Source organism: Sorex fumeus, unplaced genomic scaffold, assembly GCF_029834395.1.
Source record: "Sorex fumeus unplaced genomic scaffold, SorFum_2.1 ptg000265l, whole genome shotgun sequence".
NCBI lineage: Eukaryota > Metazoa > Chordata > Mammalia > Eulipotyphla > Soricidae > Sorex > Sorex fumeus.
Window position 1 is genome coordinate 29,747,547 of NW_026606322.1, and position 21,934 is coordinate 29,769,480.

The 21,934-nt window shown below is 48.6% G+C and overlaps 1 protein-coding gene across 4 annotated transcripts in view; it reads left to right on the plus strand.

The window, feature by feature from the left end:
* TIAM1 (TIAM Rac1 associated GEF 1) overlaps positions 1-13,385 on the plus strand; it is a 228,821-nt gene extending 215,436 nt beyond the window's left edge. For all 4 annotated transcript variants that reach the window (XM_056109264.1, XM_056109265.1, XM_056109266.1 and 1 more), the window contains 6 exons: positions 1,166-1,274; positions 5,630-5,688; positions 6,277-6,379; positions 7,959-8,046; positions 9,135-9,307; positions 12,855-13,385. In XM_056109264.1, the coding sequence (XP_055965239.1) occupies positions 1,166-1,274; positions 5,630-5,688; positions 6,277-6,379; positions 7,959-8,046; positions 9,135-9,307; positions 12,855-13,336 (1,014 nt within the window). In that variant the 3' untranslated portion in view covers positions 13,337-13,385. The remainder of the gene's footprint in view (positions 1-1,165; positions 1,275-5,629; positions 5,689-6,276; positions 6,380-7,958; positions 8,047-9,134; positions 9,308-12,854) is intronic.
* Positions 13,386-21,934: the final 8,549 nt, after the last annotated feature.

The following is a 21,934-nucleotide window of genomic DNA, read 5'->3' on the forward strand; positions in this document are numbered from 1 at the left end:
TTTTTGGATCATTATAAGAGAATTACTGAGAGAGGCAAACTCTCATCATCTATCATAGATGTAAAACATAAACCTCTTTTGAGGCAGGACCAGGTGCCAGTCCAGTGTCTACCCTTTATATTATCTCTCCAGCTCTTTATGATAAGAAGAAAAGCGCGTGTTTATTAAAAAGCAGAGAAAAGTATGGAGAAAGGAAGGAGAACATTTGTTACCTCAAAATACAAAATTTCCTGCTCTTAATGTTGGACATTTATTTTCAATTGTAAAATATAGTATAAAATGTGTGTATGTATAAATAGATCAATGTACTTGACTATTTGGTCCTTTTAACGGAGCGATAGCACAGCGGTAGGGCATTTGCCTTGCACGCAGCCAGCCCGGCCGAGCTGGGTTCGATTCCTCTGCCCCTCTCGGAGAGGCCGGCAAGCTAACGAGAGTATTCAATATGCAGTATGCAGTATTCAACACAGTAACAACAAGTCTCAAAATGGAGATGTTACTGGGCCTGCTCAAGCAAATTGATGAACAGCTGGAGGATATTGTTACAGTGTTGGTCCTTTTACTTTTCTGATATTGAATGAAGAATGTTCATGTTATTTTAAGTTATTCAAAGGACTTATTTCAGCTTTCGGACAGTTACTGCATTGTGTGACAGAACAGTGATATCCCTATTCACTTCCTTCAGCAGTTCCTCTCAGTTCTGTTGACTGCTCACTCTGAACAATTCCTGGGAACATTTTTGATCATAAACACCCCCACTATATTTTAATTGATGATTTTTTTTCACAGAAGTGAAATTTATTCGGTCAAGGAAATAGGGTGTTTTCATTCTGTGTTTGTTGTTGTTGTTGTTGTTACAAACAGAAGTAATTCTGGATTTCACTGTAAATTTCACTGTAAAAAGCGAAGAGTCATAATGCTAAGGAACTAAAAGTGAATGTGGAGGGTGCATGGGTTTGGAGGGCAGGAAAAGAAGTGATGCTGGGCGTCCAGCTCAGGACCTTGAGCACACTCGGCCTGTGCCACGTCCCCTCCCCCCAGAGTTTAGGGATGCTATTTGGGGATGACATTTGCGTGACACAGCATGACATTTGCGTGACGCAGCATGACAGTCGCCCTGTTGGCTGCAATGCCCAGTCACTCCTTCCTTCCGCCTGCTTTTCAGGTCGCGGATCTGAGCATGGGGGACCTGCTGCTACACACCACTGTGGTCTGGCCCAACCCCCCGGCCTCCCTGGGGAAGTGGAAAAAGGAGCCAGAGTTGGCGGCCTTCGGTGCGTATGGGAGGGTTGGAGGGTGTGGGAGGTGGGATGGGGGACGGGCTTCCTTGGCAGCAGGACACTTCTGCTGGACACATGGTGGAATTTACTCAAGTAAGGTTAGTTCCATTTCTCTCCTGCGGTCTTCCCAGCAACCCGTGACACGCCTTCACTCACACCTTCCGGGAAGAAGTCGACGGGCAAAGATCTGTTGATTCACGTTGTTGTATTTGACTGCTGCTGCTTGGAATATCCCTGTAGAAGGACAGGTTAAAAATAATGTGAAGAGGCCAGAGAGATAGCACCAGAGGGGAGGGTACTTGCCTCGCAGGCGGCCCACCCAGGTTCGATCTCCTGCAAACCCATATGGTTCCCCGAGCACTGCCAGGATTGAATTTTGAGTGCAGAGGCAGGAGTAACCCCTGAGCATCACTTGGTATGGCCCAAGAATCACAAATAAGTAAGCGCATGTGGGGACCAGAGAGATACATACTACAGGGGTTGAGGCGCTAGCCTTGAACATGACCAATTCTGGTTCAGTCCCCGGCACCACATTTGGTCCCCCTGAGCACCATCAGGGGTGATTCCTGGATACAGAGCCAGGAGTAGTAAGCCCTGGCCCTGCCAGATATGGGTAACTGCCCCTCTCACCCCTCCCCCAAAGCTGAACATATGTAATAAAGTGGAAAAAAAGATCAAGATAGATTTACTGTCTTTCTTAGACACCCCCCATCCTCCCATCCTTCATCCTAGCTTCTTTTCTTTTCTTTCTTTCTTTCTTTCTTTCTTTCTTTCTTTCTTTCTTTTTTTTTTTTTTGGATTTTTGGGGTCACACATGGCGATGTTCCTGGCGTTGCTCGGGGAACCATATGGGATGCTGGAGATCGAACCCGGGGCAGCCGCAAGCAAGGCAGATGCTCTAACCGCTGTACTATCACTGTGGCTCCATCCTAGTTTCTTTTTATAGTCCCTCCTGTTCTGTGTGGCTAGAATTTGGGACCTGGGTTCTCAGCTGACCTGCAGTGGCCTCACCGCGGTAGCCGCAGTCCCAGCATAATGAACCTTGGGGATGGTAGAGTCGTTTGCCAGGAATTCACTTTTTAAATGAATTTAATCGTTAGGATGGATGCAGTGACTTGCAGTTAAAAGCTCATGCGATGACATTGTAAGATGCTTCAGGAAAGAGAGCAGTTCTGCAGAGCCCCCCAGGAGTAGTGCATGATTTTGGGGGGGACACAGCTTGGGGTTGCCATGGTGATGCTTGCCTTGGAGCCCCAGAAAGGAGCCTGTCAGCATTTCAGGCGTCTCTGCTTTGTTCTTTTCCCGGCCTCCCCCTGGGAGAGCATTCCTTGGCCCAAACCCTAAAGGAACTAATTTTCCTAGGGGTGGGGAAAAGGGGGGAGAAGAGAGTGTCTGTTAACTGCATCCTTCAACACCCTGTTAATCCCTGATGGGAGCCAAGTGGTCCCAAAGGCACAAAGATCCCAGTGCTGCATGCAAGCAAGACTAGGGACAGCTGGTGACAGTACAGTGGGGAGGTCGCTTACGTGCCTTGCATGTGACTGGCCCTGGTTCAGTGTCTGGCACCTTAAAATGTCCCCAGAGCTTCACCCGATGTGATCCCTGAGCACCTCTGGGTGTGACCCAGACCCTCTCCAAATATCAGGAGTATGGAAGTATGGGGGAGAATGTGAGCCAGGTGTTCAGAAGAGTGTTGGGTTATTGCAGCCGTGTGTGTGTGTGTGTGTGTGTGTGTGTGTGTGAGTGATAGGGGTGCATGACTTAGGCATGGGTCGTGGTAGCAGGTAGTATTTGCTTTGCAAACCCCAAAGCAGAGTGGCGTGGCTGACCTAGCCTTTTCTTCTTGGAGAACTCTGGGGTGCCCTGAGACTTCCCATCAGCTCCTGGAGGCGTGGTGTAGGGTTCCCAAGACATTTCCCCCAAAACCCATCTGCCCCCACACACTGGCCTGCAGGTAAGCCCGCATCTCAGTACTGAGATTCTTCCCACGAGTGCCTATATGGGCTTCCTATCGCGAGAAACAGAGATTTGGAAGAAAGTAAAAGTACTGGGAAAGTGGGGGAGTTGGCCAACCACCGATGGGAAAGAGGTCCCTGGGTATACTTTAGAGACCAGGAGGGGTGAGGAAGGGTGGCCAGAAGCATGGGCTGCACTGGGCTTTGTGGCAACCCTGTGTAGCACTCTGGGTTCCGGGAGATGCCAGTTGGGAAGCATGGAGCTTGATGGTCTCCTCGGGTCTGCGGGCAACTCGGAGGGCCAGGAGGGTGCCGTGAGGTAGAGGGCCTGGTGCAGGCACCACAGCACAAATATTTCTCAGCTTGGACCCCCACTGAGAAGGAGAGGCTCCCTCCCAGGGGCTGCTCTCCTGAGACCTCCAGAGCTTGTCCCTGAGAATGCCTCAAGCTCAGTCTCACCGTCATTCTCTATCACTCCCCCAGCCTTGGGCCAGCTGTGCTGGGAGGCAAGAGTGTGAAGGGAGGTAGACAGGACGGGGACAGGAGCCAGCAGTGCGAGATGGGAGGGGGGCCCCCATGTAAAAGTCCACACTCCTCACTAAGAGTTGGGTTCATTGGGCCCGGAGCAAACGCCTTGCACGCGGCCAGCCCTGGTTCAATTCCCAGTATCCCATGTGGTCCCCCGAGCACTGCCAGGACTAACTCCTGAGTGCAGAGCCAGGAGTAACCCCTGACCATCGCTGGGTGTGAGCCAAAAAGAAAAAAAATTGGGTTTGCGGAATGTGTCCCGTGCTTGGCATGGTATCAGGAACTCAGGAAGATGAGGGGTAACTCGTTCCTTCGCTCTACCCCTTAAAGACAGGAGAGATAACACGGGGGTTAAGACAGTTGCCTTTCACCTGGCCAACCCAGGTTCGATCCCTGGTGCCCCATGTGGTCCCCCAAGAATAACTGGGAGTTCTCAAGCATGGCTAGGAGTGTTCCCCCAGCCAGACCCAGGAGCACTGCTGGCTGAGGCCAATCTCCCCAAGCCCTTCCAAAAGAATATTCTCTTTTTTTTTTTTTTTTTTTTGGAGGGAGAGGTCACACCCAGTGATGTTCTTGGGTTACTCCAGCTCTGCACTCAGGAATTTCTCCTGGCGGTACTCAAGGGACCATATGGGATACCAGGGATCAAACCCGGTCAACCGCGTGCAAGGCAAATGCCCTACCCGCTGTACTCTCACTCCAGCCCCCAATAGAATATCTTTGTATGAATACTTATATAGTATATAATATATACACTTATATTAAATATTAATATAAAATATATTAATAAATATGTTTAGTTTAAAATAAATATATTATTTAAAATAATATAAAATATTTAAAAATATTTATTTTTATAAAATAAAAATATTGTATAAATATAAAATAACATATATACTAATTTATATACTTAAATATAACGTAGCACAATTAATGTAATGTGCGCAGCACAACATAGTGCTGTAGCACTGTCCTCCCATTGTTCATCGATTTGCTCAAGCGGGCCCAGTAACGTCTCCATTGCGAGACTTGTTACTGTGTTTGGCATATCGAATATTTCATGGGTAACTTGCCAGGCTTTGTGATGCAGGTGAGATACTCTCAGTAGCTTGCCGGGCTCTCTGAGAGGGGCGGGGGAATTGAACCCGGCTCTTCCGGGCTGGCCACGCGCAAGGCAGACGCCCTACCACTGTGCTATCGCTCCAGTCCAGCACAACATAATACCATGTATATCCTAAACCAAGTAATACAATTAATATGTGTATTCCCTGCTTCTGAAGAGCCTGCTGTGACCCAGTCTTTCTGAGAGACGTGGGATGGCACTGGAGTTCTAATAAACAAATTTTCACCTTTTAAGTCAAAATACAAATGATAGCTTCTGAATTATTTACACATAGGCTCTTTGTCTGTGTGATTGCAGCTTAATTTGGGTAAATATAATCCTCTTAAGCCATTGTGCCTTTACTGCTTTATTTTAACCCTGGAAGATGCTTGCATTATTTTCTACATAATGTAGCTGAATGTTGAGCAAAGCCTGTCTCAGCTGAAGTTTGAAAGTTGAAAGGATTCCATAGTTAAAATACCGTGTTTTGCCCTCGAAGTTTCCAGGGGAGGAGGGGGCGGTGGTTTCCATCTATGCAGGCTTTCTCGGCTGACTTTGAACCTGGGGAATTTTGTCTCCGTGGGGGCTCGTGAATTTTGCAGCTATGTCAAGTGAATGGAAGGTCGCGTGGGTGTTGCTGGAGGTGGGCGGAACCCCTATTTCCTCCTCATAGCCAGAGTGTTTATCACCCGTGGTTGAAGCCAAGGGGGAACCCCACGTAGCTAGGGCCGTAACTATCTTGTTTTTATGTTTTGCTCCCCCAGTCTTCAAAACTGCTGTGGTCCTGGTGTACAAAGATGGTTCCAAACAGAAGAAGAAACTCGTAAGCCTTCCTGTTTCATCCTACCCCCCACCCTTCTCTGTCTCTCTTTCTCTCACTCTATCTCTCTCACTCTCTCTCTGTCTCTGTCTCTTCCTCTCTCTCTCTCTCTCTCTCTCTCTCTCTGCATCTCAGATCTACATAATTCCAGTTCTCCCCCTTAGTCACGAGTTCTTTAATAATTTCTTTTCTTGCTTGCTAAGCATCACTAGGGTCTTGAGGAAATGCCCACCTCCCTTTCCCTCTCGTGTTTAGAACCTGAGAGTGAGTTGCTACTGGATTTTCCCTGTCTAAAACCTTTCCTAGAGCATTTCCCTTCCCCTGTTCTTCCCGCTCCTCCTCTTCTGTTTCTTTTTTTTTATTTTGGGGGGAGGGGAGACTTAATGAGTTTCACTTTTGGGCCCTTGATTTGTGGGATTATTTGCATATAATTAGCATATCTCTCCCAGGAGCTCTTGCTCTTGTTCTCTGCTGAGGGAACAAAAATGCCCACCGAAATGATGCTCCTTTGATTCCTGGGTGAGCACAGGTGCGGGCTGTCCTGGGTTCCAGCCACTGGTTCTCATGCCCTGGATCCTTCTCTTCCTGCAGGTAGGATCTCACCGACTCTCCATCTATGAGGACTGGGATCCCTTCCGGTTCCGGCACATGATCCCTACCGAGGCTCTGCAGGTTCGAGCTTTGGCAAGTGCAGGTAACCTCCTCGGCTCGTCGCTGAGACCTGTGGGTAGGTGGTCTGTCTGAGTCCAGGCTCCTGGTCTGGCCACCCTAGTTCGTCTCTGCTTCACTTCCCTCCTTTCCCTCCCTCTCTCCATTGCTGCTGTGGCCCCAGCCATTCCTTTAGAACATTTGCTCCTGGTCCATCACAGATCTTGGGGCAGTTCTCACCCCAAATTGGTGGCTCCTCAGGTCTGCAGTGCCCATATCTATGGGGCCAACCCAGTTCACCTCCCAAGGCTGTAGGTCACCTCCTCGGTAGATCCCTCAGAAAGCAAAGCCATGTGTGAGGGCAGCTCTCTGTCCTTGGAGGCACAGGGAATGCAGCCCCTAAGTGTATGGGTTGCTTTCACCATTGTTCCAAGGAATTCTAGTCATTCTTTGTATGTGTGAATAATAACAGTACAGTGTAATAACTTCTGGGTAGCAGTCAGTCTCTTCCTTCTGGAAAGATTTCTCCAGACAATGAACAGATGCAGCCCATGCACAGAACTCACATGAGTTTTAACTGGGAGATCCCAGCAGACTGCCCAGAGCTCAAGAAAGCCGTTGAATACTCTTTCCCCCCAGCATCGCAGGCCTTTATGTGTGTGTCAGCATGAAGGCTTTTGAAATGTCTTTTCCTTTGCTTTGCTCTTGATAGCAGTGAAGCAAGTTGTTGGGCAACTTAATCTGAATAGCGGATGCTTTAAGCACGGGAGAAGTAGATATTGTAGCTCTAGTAGGGGGTGAGCACTACAGGTATTGGCTAAGAAAAGCTGCTTCCTGTCCCACCTGGATGCCAGGTATAGCCTACCTGTGGCCCAGAGAGCCCCCTGCCCGTGGACCTCCACTGTGGACATTTCTATCCATGCCGCTTCCACACTTACTAGGACCCATAAGTTCTTAGTGTCTAATCAGTGCTGAGCCTACAACTTGTCTTATGTCCTCATAAAGCCAGCTTCCCATGTCTTGTTAAATCTTTTTTTTTTTTTTTGCATTTTATTTACCTTATTGGGGTGGGGGGGGGGGGGATGGAATTTGGATCAACCCTATTTGGAACTCACTGCTTCATTGAAAGAGCCAGACGCCAGAATCTGGGCTGCTCCATAACTCAGTTCTTCCATCACTGTCACGGGTTGCTTGGTCGACCTCTTAGGCCATCGAGAAGGAGATTCTAGCAGTTAGAATTACCCAAATCAGGGCCAGAGCAATAGTACAGAGGGTAGGGCATTTGTCTGGCACGCGGCTGACCCAGGTTCCATCCCCAGCATCCCATACGGTTCTCGAGCCCTCAGGAGTGATACCTGAGTGCAGGGCCAGGAATAAGCCCTGAGCAGAGCTGGGTATGAGCCTCTCCAAAAAAAATAAATAAAAGAAATTGTCCAAGTCATCTTTTTCCTTGCTTTTCATTATGCATCATCTCCTTAGATCTTGGGTTCTGAGTCAAGTTCCTTTGGTCAGTCGGCTGCTGCTCAGGTTGACTTCATCTGAGATCCAAGCACGGGAAGTGCTTTCTCACACCATGCCATTAATTCAAAACACCCTCTGATTCACCACTGTCTCCATTGCTCTAGACGCAGAAGCCAACACCGTGTGTGAAATTGTGCATGTCAAATCGGAGTCTGAAGGGAGGCCGGAGAGAGTCTTTCACCTGTGTTGCAGGTGAGTCTGGAGTTGGGACATGCAACCCAGAGCTGGGATGGGAACCCTTAGAGCTCAGAGTCAGGGATGTGACTGTGCTGGCCCTCCTTCCATCACCTCTGGGTTCCAGACCAGCCTGGACAACCCTGGACACTGTGTGCATTTGAGAAAGTATTTTATGCTTAGAAAATAAGTCATTGGATTAATTATACTATACTAACAGATGATACACAATAATCTAATCAATTAATATATTTCTGAAATAATTAAATAGGATTTTTTTTCTTATGCAGTGTTCAGAGTCTACCTTTACTGAGAACTTTCTTTTCATATTTAACATTGGTCTATAGGAAGGACATGGTTCCATATGGGAGTTGATCTGGGAGATTGGGATACATTGTTTATGAGGTAGAATCTCTGAGATGCAGCAAATGAGTTAGGTTAGATAAAGCTTACTCAGGGTAAAGGCCAGAGCGATAATATGGCAGATAGAATGTTTGCCTTGCACACAGCTGACCTGCCATACTACATTCTGTCCCTCACCCAAGTTGAGTGTTACCTGATGAGTCTCCCTTCATGATATTTAACCTGGGTCAAATATTATCAGCTTTCACCAGAAAAAAAAATAATGCTGACCAGGAGGAAGTAGAGTTTTTTAAATTATGGGAACGAGGACTTGGGAGATTTTTCAGTCCTGTATTCACACTGCTCTAATGTTTACATGTTGAACCATGTCTGGAAGGAGTGATATTTAATAGGCCAGTTTTTGAAGAACTGATGCTATTGGGTATTAGTCTTAGGGTACTTGGCAGAACTACCAGGGTGTTGGGGCTCATTTGTCTAATAAAAAAAAACACTTTAGAATGAAGGCTCTGCCTTAAGGACCAAGAGACTGTCAACTTTATGTTGGAAAATCCATCTCCGCACCCATCAATTCATTCCTGGGCCATTCTGCCCCAAATTGGCTGCAGGAAATGGAAGACAGAGCGTTAACTGGAAAGGAATAGGCTTTCCTCAGGGATATTTCTTCGACTTCACTTCATAGCCTGGGAAGGTTCCCCGTGGCTCATAGGCAGATCCCCTCACATATATCAATCTTCATTTCCCAGCTCTCCGGAGAGCCGAAAGGAATTCCTGAAGGCCGTGCATTCCATCCTGCGTGATAAGCACAGAAGACAGCTCCTCAAAACGGAAAGCCTTCCCTCGTCCCAGCAATATGTCCCCTTTGGAGGAAAGAGATTGTGTGCGTTGAAAGGGGCCAGGCCGGCCATGAGCAGGGCAGGTACTGTGGGGATTCAGACCTTCACGATCCCCGTCACCCCCACTCCACTGTAGAACTCCAGGGAGCTTGACGTGATGGAGTAAGAATTAGCCATGGCCTTGGGCTGACGTTGGAGTACGGGTCTTCTCTGTCCGGAGGTCTCTTTCTACTGGCTTCCTGGCAATCAGCCCTTTGTTCTCTTCCTCTTGTCCCCCGACTCATGCTTCCCCTTGGCTGCCTTCCTGTGGCTGGTGAGCTCCTCTCTGATTTGCTAAGCCAGGAGGTGAGCGTATCTTCTCTTTCGGCAGGGTTGCTGTCTTAGCCTGCTTGCAGAATGAGAGTCACTGCTTTGCATGGCAGCCAGCTTTGTCTAGCCAGCAGCCACAGCTTAGCGTGCATCACGGCTTAGCGAGGTCACAGCCTGCCATGGCGAGAACATGGTGACTTTGGACCCCAGACACACACAGTGGTGCCAGTTTTCAGGATTGAGTCCATGTTGGGTAGACCAGATCACCCACCTTTTTTTTTTCACTTTTGCCTTATGCCTGCCATTTTTAGCATCAGTGTTAGTTTTTTTATATTTTGGATTGGTGGGGAGAGGGGCTTTGAGGTGCTATGGATAAAGAGGATTCTAATGCTCAAATGATTCTAGAGCAAATATTCTTTTAGAACTTGGCTCCATCACTGAACGATGGAGTGAGGAAGACCAGTATCAGCCAGTATATCGCATCTTGAGAAAAAGATACTTTCATGACACGTAGGGATCAATGACATTTTTTATCAATGCCTTCTTAAGCCCTCCAGTTTTACAGCCCACTGACAATTTGCACCTGTTGCCAAGTGTGTTAAAAGACTCACAAAGCACTGAATGGTTGAAGGTTTTCATAGGCACAACGCCTGTAGCTTGACTTGGAATATATTCTTTGAGCATCTTCTGTGTAACTCATGCTAAGTGATTCATCACCATGACTTTATCCTCTGATTAACTTACAAGTGTTTATTTAAAAGCTGGTGTGGTCTACACGCTGTGCCTGGTCAGGTTCTCTGAGGCATCCTGAGGGTCTGATAGCTCCATATCCACAGTTTCCCATGGGGTCATCCTGTGAGAAAGCTGCCCTACATCGCCCTCAGTGGAGCCAATCATCTGTTCCTTTTGCTACCCAGGAAATGTTTTCCTTAGAATGTTCCAACCTCTGCCAGCCTTACCTGGCCTGGCCCAGGTTTCAGTGGTTAATCGGTGATTCTAAATTCAGTCTTAGAGCTCTTTTGAATCTAAGCAGGTTTATTTTGGAGGGCACCCAGCTGTCTCCCTGCTGAGATCCAGTCAGAAGGGAGAGAAAACCAGACCCCACAACTTCCACGAGCATCCTATCACCGAGAAAAAGCCTCTTGGCTTTGGCTGATGGGGAGGTCTTGCCAGATGGCCCTTTGTGGGCCAGAGAAAGGTGTTTTTTTGTTTGTTTGTTTGTTTGATCTCTGCTTTGGAAGCATCTTATTATCATCAGGATCTTCATGTTAGAAGAGTCAGTCAGGGAGTGGTCAGCACAGTGCTGGCTGGTGACCCTCAGATATCCAAGACCAAAGATTCTCTCCTGGAATCCAGTGAGGCTTCCTTTGAGGATGTTTGCTTGTGTTTCATCCTGCCTCCTGTACCCAGGTAGTCTGTTTCCCCATCTGTTCAGTTTGAACAGGACAGTACCTTGGGAACAGGCTGTATCCTGCGTCAGTACTTCGCTTAGGTGAACATTTGCCTGCAATGCAGTGACACTTGGACTTTTTTTTTTCTAATTAATGTTCTAACGTTTCCTGAGGAAAAATATGAGATGTATAGAACAGCTCAAAGAATCGTGTACATTCACACCTGCCATCTGTAGTGTACTATTAATATTTTCCATGACTTCATCATCACACCTGTTCCTCTGTCATCTGTCACTCATCTTATTTTTGATGCTTTTCCCCTAAGTACATCGGCATCCAGCCTGTTAGCAAATCTTCAACGCAGCTCTGTATCGAGTGGAGATAGTTCTGGCCTGGTGATTGGAGAGATCCCGGCTGCACCGGGGCGGTGTAGAGACAGCATTGAATGAGAATTCTGTTTTTCCTTTTTCTCATCAGAGAAGGAGGACACTTCTCCCTACCCCACCCCCCACCCCAGGCTTTTTTTTTTTTTCTATTTTCCTGGACGTAGTTTTTATTCCCCTGTGATCGAGAATGTTGTCCATTTGGTCAGTGTTGAACAGAACACTCAGCTGCAGTATGGCAACTCAGGCGGAGGTCAGTCAGAGAAGGAGTCACTTAGCCCCATCCACTGCCCACTGGACTTGCATCTGCCAGCTGTGTTTTGAGGTCAAGGTGCACCGGACAATAACTGAGCAGTCCAGAAAGCCTCCTCCTCCTAGCAGCTTGGGCTGGTTTCACCCCTCTGGAAAGGGGCTGCCAGGGACTGTCAAGTCTTCTCTCTCCACTGGAAAACTCACACTGCATTGTACCTTCTTGCCTCTTACGGCAACAGCCCCTTCACAAACAAGGAAGGAGCTGCCGCATCTCCTGTTTGTGTGTCTGAGTGTGTGTCTGTGGATGTGTGTGTGTGAAAGCTTGCATAATGATGGAGTTGCAGGCATGCTCGGGGTTGGCGTACTTAAGTGGAGGTCATTTTTTTCCTTGAAAGAATTCGGCTCACTTCAAGGACCATCAGGGGGAAGAATGCATTCAGAAATTGCGTTTGTTTTCTCTTCATCTCTTCAGGTAGCATAGGGCTGACTCATTACTTGGGTGGGGGGTGTTTGTGAGTCATTGCTCCGTTGCTTGTAGGCATTGCTTGGGCGGAAGAAGTCGTCACTGGTGGGCGAAGGTGGCTGGGAGTGGCCAAGGCTCACACCAGCTTGGTCTCTTGGTCTCATGGTGCATCTAGGGCTTCGTTAGAGAGAGAGTATGGGCCCTGAGCTGGCAGCTTGGACTCTGAGAACTTCTCTTCTCTGTAAATACCCCCACGGGGGTGCCAGAGCCTGGATCTTGGTGCAAGTCCTCGAGGGAGGCATTGGTTTTCTGCAAAACTCTGTAACCTAGACCATGCTAATTCCCTCTTTCCATGGTAGTTTCTAGGAAAAAAAAAAGAAAACAGCCCACATCTAGGAATATTCTCCACCCTTCTTTAAGACCTCTTCTAAATGTTCTAGGATAGTCGGGAGTGGGCTGGAGGGTGTCCTAGGAGCACTGTACCATGAGCTTGAGGGCACCAAGGAACCCCAAAATGCAGAGTCTAATAAATTAACACTCTGTCTTATCCCCCTTCCTTAGTGAGAAAGGGTGAGTCACATCAGTCCCCTGTATCCATCACTTGCACCCTGGTCCCACCCCTGCCCCCCAGTCCCAACGTCTGCCGGCCAAGGCTGATAACGACCGCCGGCTCCAGCCGCCATACCCCGCGCACCGTGGGGTCATCTCCCCGTTTTGGATCATGAGCCCTCTCTCGGCTGCTCTCCACTTGCCATCCCAGGGTGAAAGCATCGCGGGGTGGGGCGGGCTTTATTTTTATCTCTTACACTTTTGTGTGTGTGTGTGTGCGCAGTGTCCGCCCCCAGCAAGTCCCTTGGGAGAAGGCGGCGGCGACTGGCCCGTAACAGGTTTACCATTGACTCCGATGCCATCTCGGCCAGCAGCCCCGAGAAGGAGCCCCAGCAGCCCCCCGGCGGCGGCGGCAGCGGCAGCGGCGGGGACACTGACCGCTGGGTGGAGGAGCAGTTTGACCTCGCGCAGTACGAGGAGCAGGAGGACATCAAGGAGACGGACATCCTGAGCGACGACGATGACTTCTGCGAGGCGGTGCGCGGCGAGGACCGGGAGCTGCAGGAGCGGCTGCAGGCAGCGTCCATCGGCCAGCGGGAGCGCGGCCGCCGCACCCTGGACAGCCACGCGTCGCGCATGACGCAGCTCAAGAAGCAGGCGGCGCTGTCGGGCCTCAACGGGGGCCCCGAGTCGCCGGGCGAGGAGGTCATCTGGGTCCGGCGCGAGGACTTTGCCCCGTCCCGGAAACTCAACACGGAGATCTGACAGTGTCCCCCGGGCCCCCCTAGCGCGTGCGCGTGTGGGCGTGTGGGCGCGCGTGGGCGTACGGGCGCACACGCGTGTGTGACTGTGTGTGTGTATGTGTGCGCATGTATGCACGTGTGTCCGTTTGTGTGCATATGTGCGCGCGCGTGTGTGTGTGTGTGTGCATGTATGCACGTGTGTCCGTTTGTGTGCATTTGTGCTTGCGTGTGTGTGTGTGTGGGTGTGCGCGTCTCGAGAACTTCCTGCCCATCCCTGCCCTGCCCTCGGCTCCCGCCTCTTGTACCCCTGGAAGAGGAGGGGCACCTTCCCTTAGGTCATGCACTCTTGCACACACGCTCGCACGCTCACACATCTGGCAGCTGACTTTGTTCGGAAGCCACAAACATGGTCCCAAAGCCCTCTGCGTCACTGGGAACGGGCACCGGAACGCATCGGTGGAAGCATCCCCAGGCAGCGGGTACCGGACTAAGGGCTCCGGGTGCCTTCGCCACCAAGCAGGTTCCAAGGAACCGGAAAAACACACGCCCCGGTGCAAAGTCTCCTCCGGCCCTGGAAAGCACATGGACCCACCCCACCCCGCCAGGATGCGGGGTCCAGACCCCAGGACAGAGAAGAGCATGTCATCCCGTGACACCCGTGTCTGAAATCCAGCCGGGAGCTGGCCACGAGTGGTTGGGGGAGCTTCACCTTCAAGCCCGGAACAAAGCAACTGGACAGCTGAGAGTGTTCGAACCCCCTTTCCGCCCCCACCCTTAAGCGTCTGAGCATTTCTGTGTATTTCAAGGATGCGTGAGGAGAGGGTGGTGATTTGCGATTTATGTTTCCATGATTCCCTCCCACCCCCACCCTGCCCCCCATTTTTTTTTTTTTGGTTCTCTCCTGTTTTCGGTCTACGGCTGGTCTTACTTGATGTCAGTGTTCGAAAGTTCTAGTTTTGCATAGAATTATAAAGATGCCAAACTCTTTGAAAAAGAGATCCAAATTTATCACTTGAAAAAAAAAACACTATTTTTTCTATTTTATCTGAGATGCAAGGGGGGGGGGAGCAGATGAGACAGATGAGAATTTTACAGTGTTAGTGTAACTCTGAGTTTTAAAAAGTGAGGATTTTACCTTTAACAGAGAGAGAGTGAGTCATGGTGATTTTATATTTATATATGAAAGGCCAATATGATGCTCATGCTTGGGAGACACTTTTTCCACCCCACCCACCCTCCACCCCGCCCCCAGAGAGTAGATTCGGGTTTTCGTTGTCGTTGATGTTGTTTTGGGGTTTCTGGGGAGGGATGGGCTGGGGAGTTGTTTTGTTTTATTTTTATTATTTTTGTTTGTTAATGTTTGAATCTCTATTTGAGAGGGGAACTTGGTTGGATTGAACATGACACCCAAACGGGCAAGTGTGTGAGTCTGTTGCACGTGGTGGGAGAGGGGAGACACCTCATGGGGTTGCCATGGTGATCGTTTTTTTTTTTTTCACCCCATCCAAGTTGCATCCTTCCTCTATAGATTACCTAACCCTTCCCTGACAGTTCATAGCCAAACCTCTTCACAAAACGACCTCTTCAACAACACATCTTGCATTGAACACTTCCCTCACGCCAACAAAACAGGGTAAACTTGCTTTAAAAAAAAAAAAAGGTCATAATATTCTAAACAGATTTCCAAATAGGGAGAACATAAACAAAATAAAAAGCACTTTCAAAAGGATTTTTTTTAAAGAAAAAGGTTTATAGCTTTTTTTTTTTCTTTCCCATTTCACAATGTCCACTTCCTAAGAAGGGTTTAAATAATATGAAAACTTTCTTTTTTTTTTTTGCGGGGGGTGGGGTGGGGAAGAAGTTATCTATTTGGTGTTTGACACATCAGTAGGTACTTTAAAGGACCTGAATTTTATAGTAGCTTTAGGAATTATATTTTATAAAAATCGGTTATGACTTTATACTTCCAGACAATAGAGACGTCCGAACACCGTGCTCTTGGCCTCTGCTTGCCTGAACATGCTTCCCATCTCGCACCCTTCCTCTTAATGGGTTTCCAGGGCTTTGAGCTTGATCTTTGGAAAGTTTTATTCTATTAAATTTTTGCTAAATCTTCTGATTTTTTCTTAAAAAAATAATAATAAAAAAGCTTTAGAATGGTTTCTATATATACCCTTTGTACCACTGCATTGTCCCTCATCATCTCCAGTTTGATTGTATACCCGGATGGTCAAACAGAAGCTTCTCCGAGTCACGTGTTCAAGCCCCAGTGCAACGGTCCGTCAGGGAAGGCTGGCCAGGCTCGTGCTTGGAGAGGGGGCCATTGTCTCTTGTACATAAGGTCATGACGTGTCTATGTCAAAAGTTCTTATATATTTCTTTTATAAGCTGAAAGAAGGTCTATTTTTATGTTTTTAGGTCTATGAATGGAACGTTGTAAATGCCTGTCAAACAATAAAAAATATTGGAAAGTGTCTGTCTGGGGAGTTCGGTGTCTGTCCTTGTGAGCATGGGGGTGGTGGAGGGATGAGTAGGAGCCCTTCATGGGCAAGCACCCATAGGGAAGTATTACTGGTACAGTAAGAAATAATGACTTCAATAGTTTTATGAATTATGACACCTCAAAAAGGGACTGGAGCGATAGCACAGCGGGTAGGGCGTTTGCCTTGCACGCGGCCCACCCGGGTTCGATTCCCTGCATCCCCTATGGTCTCCCAAGCACTTCCAGGAGTAAGTCCTGAGTGCAGAGTCAGGAATAACCCCTGTGCTTCGCCAGGTGTGACCCAAAAAGGCAAAATAAAAATAAAATAAAAAAATTCAGGTTACAGTACTATTTATAACAAGAATGCCTTTGAGAATGGAATCATAATTTTATTGATACTTTCACATTATTCCCCCCCACAATTTCATATGCTTCATGATCCTTGGCATTGCTATTTTTTATTTATTTATTGCTTTTTTGGATCACACCCAGCGATACTCAGGAGTTACTCCTGGCTCTGCACTCAGGAATTACTCCTGGCAGTGCTGGGGAACCATATGGGATGCTGGGGATATAATCTGAGTCAGCCGTGTACAAGGCAAATACCCAACCTGATGTACTATCTCTCCGGCCCTAATGTTACTAATTTTTAAAGTAAAAATTGTTTGTATTTTTTGGACCACACCCGGAGGTGCTCAAGGCTCAGTCCCAGCCCTGCACTCCAGGATCTCTCCTGGGGGACTGGATGGAGTGCTGGGGATCAAACTTGGGCTGGCTTATGCCCTACAAGTGCCCTTGCCACTGTTCTCTCACTCTGGTCCCTCAAATACAGCACTTGGGGGCGGGGAAAGCCATGGGTATACACACCTCAGTGATATCACTCACGCTGAATGTGGGAGCCCCCTGAAAAAGCATTACCATGTCATGAGGCTTTGGGGGGGCAAGGGGCATGTGGGCGTGTGCTTTCTGTCATGAGTCTCGTTTTTCTAAATGAATAAATGGGATTTGGGGGGATTTGGAGGGGGGTGGTGATGGCACACATGCCGATGCTCAGAGCTTACTCGTAGCTCTGCCCTCAGGAATCACTCTTGGTGGTATTGAACCCACGTGGGCCACATACAAGACATATGCCTGAGCAGCTGTACTTTCACTCCAGCCCCTCCATGGTACCCCTGAATCATTGCTGCTTTGTTAGCTGAGAACCAGATGAATCAAAAGAAATAGAAGGATTTTTCCAAGAGGGGGTGGGATCAGGGCCCCAGAGAGTACGGCGGGTAGGGCATTTGCCTTGCACGTGGCTGACCTGGGTTCAAGCCCTAGTACCCTATCTGCTTCCTTGAATCTACCAGGAGTGATTCCTGAGTGCAGAACCCCACGTAACCCCTGAGCACTGCCAGATACAGCCCAGGGGAAAAAAACTAACAAGGAAACCAACAAAGAGGGAGTGGCATCTTTTGCAGAAATGAATTTCAAAAGCTAAGTATTATGTATACTTAATACAGTGTGCCAGACAGGAAATAGATGGGCAAGTCTTTTCCTTTTCTACACCACCATGGACCCACCATCTAGAGCAAGAAATGGGGCCTTCCCAGCACCCCATAAAAATCTCCACCTGCCGTAGGTCCCCATTTCCTGTCCAGTACACTCACTGTGTCGGGTGCAATTAGAAGGTGGGGGGGTCTGTGGGGGCTGATTCCATCATAATTGTGGGTGCTGCATGAATAAAACTTTTTCCCTTGTAAGAGACTCACATTTATTTATTTATCTATTTATTTAATTGCTTTTTGGGTCACACCTGGCGATGCTCAGGGGTTACTCCTGGCTTGGCACTCAGGAAGGACTACTGGCAGTGCTCAGGGGACCATATGGGATGCTGGGAATTAAGACTTGGGTTGACTGCGTGCAAGGCAAACACCCTCCCTTCTGTACTATCGCTCCAGCCCCAAGACTTACATAATTTCATGCCAAGAATGTGTTCTGCTAAGGCTGGAGCGATAGTACAGCAGGTAGAGTGTTTGCCTTGGCACTGTGGCTGACCTGGGTTTCATCCCCGGCATGCCCTGAGCACCGCCAGGAGTGATTCCTGGGTGCAGAGCCAGGAGTAAGCCCTGAGCATCATCAGGTGTGACCCCAAAACAAAACCTGCCAGGCCGGCAGTCTTAGATTAAGGTCACGACCATCAGTGCCCACCTGCTAAGCACTGGGCACAAACCCTTCCATGGTTGGCTGACTTCCAGCCTCCTGCGTCAGCTGGACTCATTGGCATGTCCGGCCTTTTAGGTTCTCAGTTCTTGCTGGACTTTACTGTGCCAAAAGTATCTATCCAGTGCCTGATGGGTCTCTGCTGGGCAGTTGAAGTAGCGACACTCGCTGGCAAGGCTGCAAAGGGACCAGCCTGGGCTACTTGCCTGAGATAAGCCATTCCTTTGCTCAGCAAATGTGACTGTGTATTGTTCCGTGTCCCAGGGAAGTTCAGAACACGAAACACAGTCATCCTCACTCAGCCAGTGCTCTTTTTCTGTTTAGGTCACACCTAGTGATGCATAGGGGTTACTCCTGGCTCTACACTCAGGAATTACTCCTGGCGGTGCTCGGGGGGAACCATATGGGATGCTGGGAATCGAACCCGGGTTGGCCGCATACAAGGCAAAAGCCCTACCCACTGTGCTATTGCTCCAGCGCTGGAGCCAACACTCTTGAGGGAACGGTTGGGTTCCCTCAAGAGTGCATGGCACTGAGCAGACAAACAGAACTTGGGGCACTTCCTGGGGAAGCCCGGCCCTGGTAGGGCTTCGTGCTGTGGAGATTTTTTGTGAGGACAGCTTCACAAAGAAGTCAAGCGAGAGAAGCCTGCGGCTGCAGAGAGCTCAACAGGCTGAACACATGATTTGGTTTGTTTGGTGGCCATACAGAGAGATGCTCAGGGGTCACTCCTGGTTCTGCGTTCAGAAATTATGCCTGGTGGTGCTCAGAGGACCAGGTGGGATGCGGGGCATCAAAATCCAGGTTGGCTCAGTTCCTGAATGCTGAAAGTAGGTAAAAGGAAAATACCTGATAACCTTTACCTGATAACCTTTCAGTATTTGTACTGCAAACCATAATGCCCAAAGTGGGGGTGAAGGAGGGAGGGACAGAGAGAGAAAGAGAGAGAGGAGAGAGGGAGAGAGAGAGAAGAAAAGTGTCTGCCACAGAGGCAGGGGGCGGGAGGAAAACTGGGGACATTAGTGGTGGGAAATGTATACTGGTGAAGGGACAGGTGTTGGAACATTATATGACTGATCATGAACAACTTTGTAACTATCTCACTTTGATTCAATTAATTTTTTTTAAATTTTTTATTTTTGGGTCACACCCGGTGATGCTCAGGGGTTACTCCTGGCTCTGCACTCAGGAATTACCCCTGGCGGTGCTCAGGGGATCATATGGGATGCTGGAAATCGAACCCGGGTCGGCCGCGTGCAAGGCAAACGCCCTACCCGCTGTGCTATCACTCCAGCCCCTGTGATTCAATTAAAAAAATAAATTAATTTTTAAAAATCTGGGTCGGCCACATGTAAGGCAGACCTTTTCTTGTACTATCTCTCCAGTTCTTGAACACATTTTTTTTTCTTTTTGCATACAAGAAGTCTGCATTTGATTCCTGTTACATCCTATTTCCCCAACACTACTAGCGGTGACCTCTGAGCACAGAGCTGGGAGTGACCCTGAGTGGTTTAACACAGTGCGGGTTTTGTTTGTTTCTTTGTAAATGCAGAGGTAAAACCACGTAGCGAACAAAAATCTAAGGGGCTCCTTTCCCCAGCCTCGCCCAGAGGCCAGCTAAAGTTTCGGAAACCGCTCCAAGGAGCTGGAGTTTCCACCAGCTTTAAGGCGGGATAATGTGATCTTCAAGCTGCATAGAGCAGAATAGTGGCCTGCTTCTAGTGCACTCAAGGATGAGAGCCGAGAGCATTCTCCAGGGTGGGTGACTTCAGAACATCTGGCCACCACGCACACACCAGGTCCCAGATGACCTTCCGTGCTAGAGTCTTACCTGTTCTCCTCTGCTTTCCTCATTGTGTGTTTGGAGCCATGGGTCTGAAACGGGCACTGTTGTGCTTTTTTTTTCTGGAACATCACAGCAAGGAACAGTGTGTGTGTTTGTGTGTGGGGGGGGGGGCGGAGGGAGGGCAGGACCCCCAGTGGGAATGCCTGGGGAAGTCGGGGTGTGGCAGCGATGATGGAGTAGGAATGTCTGTGCCTCTTCCAGGGATGAAGCTAGAGGGAGGGTCTTACAGTGGGAGAACCCCAACCCTGAGGGACAGCAGAGGGTCTCCCAGTGGTGGAACCCCAACCTTTTAGGATGGGGCTGACTTCACCGGGGCACCTCAGAGGGAGGTAGGTCGAGTTTCCCTCCCGGCCCCAAGAAGAACCCTGGCGGCCGAAAACCTCCAGAACGTAGCCGCAGCCATGCTCAAGGCCACTCTCCACACGCTTGGACAAGCCTTACCTGAGGGAGTCAACAGAGGAACCCAGGTATGCGGGACCCGTGTCTGAGATCTCCAGATCTGCTTGGATCGGGACTGGGCCTCCTCCACCCAGATCCCCCGTTTTCCGGTAGCTTGGCAATCACACCCACAAACTTCCCCTGGCACCATGTAATCTCATCAACAGCCAAGATCCAGAGACTATAAAACAAAGCTCCCGGAAGAGAGCATCCCCCTCAGAGAGCCTGGCAAGCTACCAAGGGTATCCTGCCCTTAGGACAGAGCCTGGGAAGATACCTGTAAACTATTTGATATGCCAAAAACAGTAACAATAACGGGCCTCATTCCCTGAAAGAGCCCCCAATATGGCAGTGTTGGGAAGGACGAGTAAGGAGAGGCTGCTAAAATCATGCTCTTTGTGTTCCTGGAGTGAGCAGACGCCATTGGGCTACACTAGCATGCAACAGGGATAAATGGAGACGTTACTGGCGCCTGCTCAAGCAAATCAATGAACAACAGGATGACAAGTGAATATATATATATATATATATATATATATATATACATATATATATATATATTTAGGAGGGTTACAGGCAGTGAAGCTCAGGTGTTACTCCTGAAGGGGCTCCAGGTGGAGGGAATTTATAGGATGCCAGAGATCAAACTTGGGTCCTCTGTGGGCAAGGCAAGCATCCAACCCTCTGTGCTATATCTCTCCTGCCTCTCTTTCTGTTTTAAAAGCCCAACATCAGTTTGATCCTTGGCACTCCGTGGGATCCCCCAAGCCCCTTCAGGAGTGATCCCTGAGTGTAGAACCAGGAGTAAGTCCTGGGTACTGCCCCCAAACCAAAAATCAATAAAAGCATGAAATCCATGTGAATTCAAATGTGCACAATGCGTTTCTAGGAACGTGAATTAAATACTAGCCCTTGCTCTGCAGTGTTAATTAAATCACGTTGATGGGTGACCACCAGTATATGATGCTGGTGCCAATGGGTTAACACTCACATAAAACCTGGGGACCCCTGCCGGGTGGTTCCATTAGCCTATTTCTCATCCTTTAATCCTCAAATCGACATTAGGTGGCAGCCACATACAGCCACCTGAGGGCTTCATATCATGGGGACCATTGCCTTCATTCCCATCTCTTCAACTATGTCCATGTGCACCTATTAAATAAATATTTGCATATTTGTTTAGTCTACGCCAGGCTAATGGTGGGGGTGCTTTGTTGGTGATGCCTTGGTTTGGGCCAGCCATGCTGAGGCCACCAAGTTTTTTTTTTTTAATAATTTATTTATTTATTGAATCACTGTGGGAAAAGTTACAAAGCTTTCAGGTTTAGGTCTCAGTCATGCAAATATCAAACACCTTTCCCTTTACCAATACTTATTTTTTACCACGAAGAACCCCAATAAAACCCCACCCCCCACCCCTCCCAATGCCTGCGAGGCAGATGAATTCTAGTTGACACTCTATCTGCTTTGATTAGATTCATTGTTTCAATAAAAGATGCACCACTATTATTTAGAGTTTACCCCCTCCCCCCACATCAGACATGCTGAAAAAGCATTGTGAAGTGATTCGCTTTCTACAGCTGGGTTCAAGAATTAAATGTTGGTTTTGGATTTCCGCTATTTTGCTAATTAACCCTGGAAGTATTTCTACT